The sequence below is a fragment of the Agrilus planipennis genome, unplaced genomic scaffold (genome assembly GCF_000699045.2).
Source record: "Agrilus planipennis isolate EAB-ADULT unplaced genomic scaffold, Apla_2.0 scaffold127, whole genome shotgun sequence".
NCBI classification, from domain to species: Eukaryota; Metazoa; Arthropoda; class Insecta; order Coleoptera; family Buprestidae; genus Agrilus; species Agrilus planipennis.
Genome location: NW_020442450.1, coordinates 440792 through 450073, shown reverse-complemented (window position 1 = coordinate 450073; position 9282 = coordinate 440792). Strand labels below are relative to the sequence as shown.

The window sequence follows — 9282 nt, the reverse complement described above, 5'->3', positions numbered from 1 at the left end:
CTTGAGATGGTACATTAAAATCAAACAAGTTATATAAATCAATACAGAGCGTTCGGCTATTGAGTATCGAATGTAAAAATAACAGATCATTAACTTGACGACGTTTTTGAAGAGTATCAAGATTCGAGAGAATTAGTGCAACAGAGTAGTCGTGATCTAAAGGAGACATAGAAAGGTGGTTTTTGTACATAAATAGTCTCAGGAATTTGTGCTGGACGGATTTGGTGGAAGATATAGCCCAGGCCTGACTAGCGAGGTGTAAAGCGTCTTCACTCAATATTTACTTTTTATAGATATTTATTTTAAATTTCAGTTTCATCATTATAAAGTCGTCAGTCCTAAGACTGGTTGGATATGCATCTCCACTTTTTCCTATCCAGAGCTAATCTTCGCATTTCTCTGAAATTAGAACATCCCACATCCTTAATTATTTGTGAATAGTATCTAGGTCTTCCTCTACTTTTCTTAACTCCTCCTTCTACTTCTATGTCTCTAACTGACCCTTCATGCTTGAGAAGGTGTCCACCAACCTATCTCGACTATTTCTTGTTATCTTCCATAGAGTATTCCGTTCTTCTATTCTTTCTAATACATCTTAATTTCTAACCTTATCTATTCACGATATCCTTATTATTCTATTCTAGTTAAGATTTTTTACGTATGAGGAGTTAAGGTAATTGTTCTAAATGTCTCGCACAAGAAAAAATTTATAATAATAATAAATAGGTTCACTGGGAGATGTTACGACAGTATATTCTTGGTTTTCTTTAATGTAAAAGTCTTTTGCTTCTTGTGTTGCGATTTCAATATCTAATGGGCGAAGTGATGATGTGGATACCGAAATACTGAACTCTTGAAGCAATCTTGTATGGTTTAGTTGGGACAAAAAATCAACTAAAAACATAAAAACACTTATAAACAAACAACACCGAATTCTTGATATTTAAATGTTGCATATTCAAGCAGTCCAGATTGTGTTATTTTGATTATGGTAACATTAAAAGAACTAAATATTCCTGGAAGAAAGTATTTAACTAATATCGGCTAAANTAAATAATAATTAATATAAAATACAATTAGAAATTTCCACCTAGAAAATTTTTAATCGCAATTTCTTTTGGAAATTCCCGAAGCAAGTTGATCTTGCCTTTAAAATGCCACCTATTCATTGCAAATTCTTGGATGGTAGTCCCTTCAAAAATTTTAAATGACACGGGGGATCAAGTGAATGAATTTACATATCAAATTCTTAATATCAGGATACCTTCGATCAAAAGTTCTTGAAGTGCATCAGGTCACTTTCTTGTTCTTAAAACAGAGGGTAACAATTCCGATTTTCTCTGATATACTGCCTATACCTACTTCGATATAAAGCATGATAATTTGGACAGTTGCTTCAAAATTAGTCAACAATAAAATAACAGCAAACCCTTTCTAGATAATTCTAAAAATAAAACAGAACAATGTCTGACAATACTAATAATGCGTTAACAATTAAAAATTATAACCGACAAGTTTATTGTCTATTTTAAGTCCTTTTTTTGATTTATTCTAATAGGATTTTCACATTTAATTATAGTGCAGTCCAAAGAAATGCCAGCATGTTTGAAAAGCGAATTGAAATGCCTTTAAAATGATGAGTGTCACTTGACTCTCGCATCTTGAAGGGGTTGTCACCCCCTTTAGGCAAATGACCTTACATCCATAAATGTACAATCAAAAGAGGCGGATTAAATGTCGAGAGCGCCCTAGGCTAGCACCTCGTAGACGCCCCTCTGGCGGTCATATATTTTGCAAAATAATTTTTGGAAGCAGGCACTTTCTTATTTTTTTCTTTTTAGTTTAAAAACTTCCGCGCGCGCCCCTTTCTAACCTTGCACCCTAGGCATGTGCCTAGTTTGCCTTATGGATAATCCGCCATTGGATGTACCGCTTGAAAGAAAAATCGATCAGCTTCGGGGATTTCCGAAAAACAAATTGCCGTTGAATATTGTCCAGGTGGAAAGTATTAAATCTGCCGCGCCGTATATAGATAAGTAATGAACTTGTTAGATGTATGAGTAGTAATAAACAATTATTTAGTTGTAAATAAAATTCTACCAACAACACTACAGTAATTTATGATTGCTTGTCGATGTTTAATTTTTTATTTCAGAGGGCAGCATCAAAGATGAAATGTTACAAGAAAAATCGACGTGATTACTATCTGAAAAACTGGTTACTGAAGCCTTTGTGATTAATAATTTTATAATAAAACAGCATATTAAAAAATTATGAATCGAAATCGTCCTTTCTTATGCTTTGGTTGTATCAAAAGTTTACTAAATTCTTCTGTTTCAGATTGGATCATCTGATGAAATAGCGTGAAACTGGCAGGACCATCAGGATTCCGAAAACTGACAATATCGTAGATGACAGATTAGCCTTTCATAGTTTCAGGTTCAGAAATACTGTTTATTGAATTACAAACAAATTCGGCGCACGTATATATATATATAGCCCATAATGAAAATAATTTCTTTAAAAATTATAAACCAAAAAGGAACAAATGGAAAAGGAATGTGAAGGAAGAATGTAGTCACTCAGTATATGTACTAGTGGCGAGTTGAGAACAGAATATAAGGGTTATTTTATTACATGGAATCCTTCTTGGACTCTTTTTAAACAGCGATCGTTCTCCTTTACGTTAACGTCCATGATGGATGGCAACGTAATACTTTCTTCCTATTAATGCAATTTAAAGTTGCTTAATTTGGTTAATTGTTTATTGGAAGCAAACAAAAAGAGTTTGAAATCTCGATCCATATCCCTTGCCTTCGCTAAACTTCTGACTAAACAACAGTTGAATTTTATTAATATTTAAGGAAACTAACTTGAGCTTCTGTTTAGGTTTGCAATTATATCCATGTGAGTGTGGCATAGAGTTCTTGATGTTGTATAAAAGGATAATGGTCCCAGCTTCGAATTGACACGTAAAGGCAACTGCCATGAAGATACACCTTTTTGTTGACGAACGACAACTCTAATGGGGAATGCCATTCTTGCTCCTGTAGTGATGGACGTTAGACGTGTTGGATAAATCGACTGAAATGATATGATGTACATCTAATTAACAATTTTACTCCTAATCAACGTAACATATAGCATTGCCAAGACCTTTTTTTATTAAGGGATGATCCTCTAACTAAAATCTAAGGATTCTAATACAGAAAAATTGTAATTGATAAATTTCAAACAATCCTAAATCAATCTGTTAACCCTTTTTTACCCCAATATGGTTTAAGTCTTTAAGTGTCTATTATATACTATAAGCAATGCCCTTGTCAAACGTTTTGAAATACTTTTTGCAGTATGGAGCAAATATCAATAGATGGCAATATACTGTTCATAAACTTTAATTTCAACATTTCCATATAGACCATTGTCCGAGTTTATGATATTGCCATTTTTGTATACCTATTTCAGTACTGATATCCAAATCTTTTCTTAATCTGTTGAAAATGTTTAAATCAGTGCAGGATAAGGAATATATATCGTAATTTATTTATTATTAAACCAAGGCCGACATTTCGCCTAGGTTATAGGCTTTCTCAAGGATGTGTTTGGGTGATGTACAATATTAACGCCTAACGTCGTACTTGTATGGAAATAAATAAAAGTAAAACAAAAATACTGGTATGCAAGGGAAGAAAAAGCAGGGAAAGAACGAATATAAAAATAGGAGACGAAAAATTAGAAAAAGTTGCCGATTTTAGGTATCTAGGAAGTCAGATAAGTCAGGACGGAAGGAGTAGTAGGGATATAAAGCAGAGGATAGCGCAGGGTCGTGTCGCCTTCTATAAAAAGAAGTCACTTGTATGTTCGCAAACGGTTAATTTAGAAATTCGAAAAAGGTTGTTAAATGTGTATGTTTGGAGTGCAGCGCTGAACGGGTGCGAAACATGGACGGTAGACGCGGCGGAAAAGAAAAGATTAGAAGCGTTCGAAATGTGGTGTTACAGGCGAATGATGAGGATATCGTGGCTAGAAAAGGTCAGAAATGAAGAGGTATTGGAAAGAATAAGAGAACAGAGGAGCTATGGAAGTGAATAAAAGCGGAAGTTTGGAGGGGTAGACGTAGACCTAGATTAGATTTATGTTCGCAGATAGTTAAGGATGTGGGTTGTTCTAGTTTTAGGGAAATGCGAAGATTAACTCAGGATAGAAAAGAGTGTAGGTACGTGTCCAACCGGTCTTAAGATGGACGACCTTATGATGATGAACGTCGGACTTGGTTCAATAATAAATAAATTATTTATCCCTTATCGTGCTCTGATTTAAACATCTCCAACCTATTTCAGTACCTTTGTATGCGTCTAAATTATATGAAAGGGTTACCGTCGCCTCTAATTAATTTAAACAACTGTAATTTATTTCATCGTTATTATCGAAAATGTGGGAAGCTATGCTAGACTTTTCTGCTCCATTAAATCTAATGTGAGCTAAATTCTCTTTAAATCTCACCTTAAAGTCTGATTAATACTGTAGGTTCGGTCATGGTCTGATCACAGTCCGGTCAAGTAAAATATTTACATTATTCACATTATAAAGCAAGGTCAGGGCACAGTCTCGATGTATTTCTCTCAATGCCCATTCAAGTCAAGTCAAGAGAAATTGTGTAACATTTAAAATGTTGTTGGTAAATATTAAAAAGACTTTCTCATAGAATTTACTAGATCTGACCGTGACTGTGCCGTGACTGGCACGTCTTTGTCGCAATTTTTGTATTTTATTCTGTGAATTCCTGTTTTCTTTTGGGATTCTATTAATTTTATCTTTTGGGTTACCTATAGGAAATTATAAACTATTTAACGGACTGTGACTTGCTAAATTTGTTAAGGGCTTTCGTAGCTAGTAGGCTAACTGTTGCTGTTCTGATTCGGGTCTAAAGGTCGTCGAAAGTTGGAGTTGCTTCCTAACGTTTCGCTAGCACTAGTGGCAAACTTCTTCAAAGGTCCTTCTATCTTCGATGCGGTAAATTCCTGTTTCGTCGCCTGTACAATTTTAGCTGTTTTTGTTCCTGTTTCGTTGCATCAGACCTAAATCATTTCTACCTGGATTCTAACCTTTCCTGTTTTGTCGACTCGGCCAATGAAAGGGGTGATTAAGAAGTGCCACCCCACCACAGGTAGCTTTAATAAGTAAGTATTATATATAATTACCTGCTGTAGATTATTATGCATGTATTAACGGTGACACTCGAATTGAGCACAGAGCGTAAGCAGGTAAGTAAGTAATTATCGAGGGTTTGTATACCAGGAAAGGGATTGAGCACAGGGATCATACGAGTAGCAAATAAACATTAACGTTGTAATGTTGCCGAATATAACTAGTTTGTAAAGGGCGGAAGAAATTAATAAAAACAAGGGACTACCCTTATGCAATTATAGTTATCATTGTCTTGTACAATAAATAACATGTCTTCAATAAAATTTGGGCCGAACAGTCTTCTAGTGTCTCTAGAACAACCAACACTTGCGAGGCATTCCATTCGAAATTTAAGAAGGAAAACGTCTCTTCACATCCCAATATCCATTCCTTTTTAAAGGTTCTGATTGAAATTCAAACAGACATTTACATAAAAATAAATTCAGTTAACCAAGTTGAAAAAAAAATTAAGACGAAATATTAATCCTATAAGTACTTGTAACAAATAAACAAAATCATTCAAAGTAAATATTGTTTTTTGTTACATTCCATTAGAAAATTTACTAGTTTACCTACCTACTGCTCCAAAATGAACTCAAATCCCTACAGATATTTTAAAAGAAAGCTGGCAACATGGCTTCTGCTCAATTCGGGTATTTATTTAAACACATACAGGTAAGAAAATCTTTGTGCTCAATTCAAGTGCACCGGTATTAACCATGGAGATTGTGGAATCAAAAAGAGAAAATCCAGTGATTTTGTATCGGGGGTACAGGTTTACTCTAAATACAGTTCAAAAGAGCTAAAATGAAAAGTGGACGTGTTCTACGCGTAAGTGCCCTGGAAGCATTAGGTACTACCGACGGAAAGACAACAACTGTACTTAGAAGCAGTGACCATAAGTGTGAACTGTACGTTGCAAAAAATGAAGTTGAGGTACGTATCAACAAAACAAAAAAGAGGACGAGGAAAGAGAATGCACCCATACTGCAAATATACAGTGAAGAAATTACTAATGTTAAAGACAAAGGTTTAGATTTTATTAATTACTAATTCAGGTAAACAGAATTATTAATTACACCAATGTATAGGTTTAAAGGGCAGGCGACGAAATAGGAATTTTTAATTAAGGCGACGAAACAGGAATAAACCTTCGATGCTGGATGTGGGCAGTCCAATGTCATTTACAACGACCTTTGGACCCTAATCAAGACAGCATCAGTTCCATGATTTCCTTATGAATAGGAATAGATCGCCTCTGACTTTTGAATAGAAAGGGATTTGTTGACTATATCTTAGTCTTCTAGTTTAGTGATGTGTTTTATGGTATTAAGTATTTAACATGTAGGATCCAAGTAGAAGTAAGTTTTTGGTCTACCTAATAAAGGCAGTTGTGTTATCACATTACCATTTTAGTAACACCATACACGTATGTAATTTTAAATTAAATAAAAAAATGATGTAATGATTAATCATAAATCAATATAGGTGCATATTTCGAACAATTGTTATTGTGGCACGTATTTCCGTTTATTGATAAGTGTATTCCAAAGATTTTTGCATGTTTCGTTAGGTCACAATTAATTTTATTAATTACGGGATGATCTCACATTTTAATTGTCTATAATTCGGAACAAAACATATATTTGTAGTAAAACGAGTCCAGAATCATATCGTTTGGCTTACTATTTTGCAGTAATATGTAGAAATGGAATGCTTATTTTTAGGGACAAACACTTTTTTCGATCATAGTAGAAGTTTAAGGGTCAACTTATAAGGGTCATAATTTTCTGGAAAATTATAATTTCTATAATTATTTCTACCACGGATACTATTTAATTTAAAATTACAGAGAGGATAATCAATCAATAGATAAATTTTCGGAAAAGTTCTTGAAAATATTAAATGTCTAAATTTTATGAGACAGAAATTATTGCTTTAGAAACTAATGTTTGTTTATAAGATCATCATTTATAATGTATAAGTATTCTTGAGTATTTATAGTAAAAGAGAGCAGACATTTGCAAATTACATGTTCCGATATACGTAGATACTTTTTGGAAATACATATATATACACCATCACAATACCTACTTCTTAAATAATGTTTCTCTACAGATACTTATGTATAAAACAAAGTTCAAAATAAAATGAGTTTCAGATAATATCTGTTTACGTGCATGCTTTTGATACCTTTTAGTTTTTAGATTGATGGTTTAAGCGCTTATCAAACTGATATATTTTATGACTTCTGCCATTTTTACAGATATTTAATGCAAAACTTATAAATTAACAGTATTCTAATAGATGGTATTTCCTTTTCTATGTCTGCATTCAGCATCAAAATAAATGTACTATTTTTCATTCTTTTCATTAAAAATGTAAGCTATATATGTATACTCTTTTTTGTCTAGTTATTTTCATCTATTTAATAACAAAGTGTTTCATTTTGAACATATTGTAGGAAAAATATGTTTTTTTTGCGAACCTTACCGCATATGTACTATAAGAAACAATGTACACTGTCGTTGAATTAATCACAAAACTGTTACTTCCTGGGTAACTTCCAACAACAGAAATTGCTGATATTTCATTATTAAAAGGTATACAATAGGCGCCATGGATGAAGCACCAAAATGTTCCAAGTACTATCAGCTGCATTGATCGATTCATCGTTTAAATTCACCAACTACTCACATACACTAAAACGAGTCAACTTGAAAAAAATGATAGACAATCTGTTATCACTGTAATATTTACCTTTACATGTTTTAGTAATAGGTTTTTGTATTTTTAAGCAATTTTCACATTGTAAATGTTTAGTCAACGAGAACTATTTTATTACGTGTATTTAATTTTTGAATGACTCGCTAAAGTCTTATCTAGTATATCTTATCAATGCTACAAACATCTGTAATGGTTTTTGCGTTGAACTAGATACGACACTCCCTAAAAATAATCACTAACGCATTGAAGATTTATTTTTAAACAGAATGTGAAATTATGCCTCTATTTTTAAAATTCGATTGCAAGAAACCATCAAATCGTTTAACAGCATTATAGTTTGTTGTGCAACTATTGTCTGTTCAATATTATCTGCATGCTTTTCTTATTTACGAGAAATATTGAGCGATCCAGTTACCTTGACCATTTTGAGAAACGAACCTGCATTAGTAAATAATTACTATCTCTTTATATTTCCGGTTATTTGAGCTAACGTAACTTAAGTAAATAAGGTATGAAAACGTAGATCGATATTGATATGAGATATATTATTAACGATTATTAACTTTCATAAAGTACAAGTTATAATTCACTTAGTCATTACATCAGAAATGTCATAAATAAATTGCTATATAAAGGATGAACGTGGTGGTTACTCCTATACAGGGTATTCCAATAAATTAACTATCGAAGAGCAGCAACAGCATCCAATATTGGCAATAGCATATTTAGCGGAATCCGAGATACCTCCTACATTTCACATTAGTATTTGATCATATCACTTTATGGATATAGACACGCCGTATTAATCGATGTTAACAATCCGGTTTTTATGCAATTTTTAGTCATGCATCTCTTAAATATTTCCATTAGGTAGATGAAATAATATTGGTATTAATGAATGTTGAAATATTTATGGAATTATAATAATAAGATGGTCTACCTTGCCGTTTACTCAGCTCCTGTGGGCAAGGGATTGAGACACGCTCAATCTGTATATGATGACCGAACTTATCACTGCCAGTTTCTCTTAGCAGAAAAAAAAAACTTTTGGGTGTTTCATTCCTACCAGCCACTAATGCTGGTGGGCGGGTAGTCCCTCCATATTACGCCGGAAGGTAGGGTAGAAGGCCCTCTTCAGTCTCCTTTCAGGAATCGTGGTAATGGGTGGGTGGTGGTTCGGGTGAAAAAGATGAGACGGACGAAATGAAGACAGAAGAGAATGAAAGATTATTTGTGGAATATTACTGCCTCAGCATTTGCCTAAGTGATCCAAGGAAATCACAGAAAAACTTGGACCAAGGCAGACGGATCCGGAATCGAACCGGCGTCCTCCCGAATGCTAAGCAATGGTCTAGACCTCTAGGCCAT

At 33.6% G+C, this 9282-nt stretch overlaps 1 protein-coding gene across 2 annotated transcripts in view; it reads right to left on the bottom strand.

The window, feature by feature from the left end:
* The window catches only part of LOC108736485 (SID1 transmembrane family member 1-like), a 10264-nt gene extending 2010 nt beyond the window's left edge, over positions 1-8254 (bottom strand). Inside the window, exons 1-4 of one of the 2 annotated variants that reach the window (XM_025980514.1) lie at positions 7948-8254; positions 7681-7889; positions 2874-3084; positions 761-894 (exon numbers count right to left, since the gene is read on the bottom strand). In XM_025980514.1, coding sequence (XP_025836299.1) covers positions 761-894; positions 2874-3084; positions 7681-7860 — 525 coding nt within the window. In that variant the 5' untranslated portion in view covers positions 7861-7889; positions 7948-8254. Of the gene's footprint in view, positions 1-707; positions 895-2873; positions 3085-7680; positions 7890-7947 lie in introns of both variants that reach the window. The other variant, XM_025980513.1, reaches the window with a different exon arrangement.
* Positions 8255-9282: the final 1028 nt, after the last annotated feature.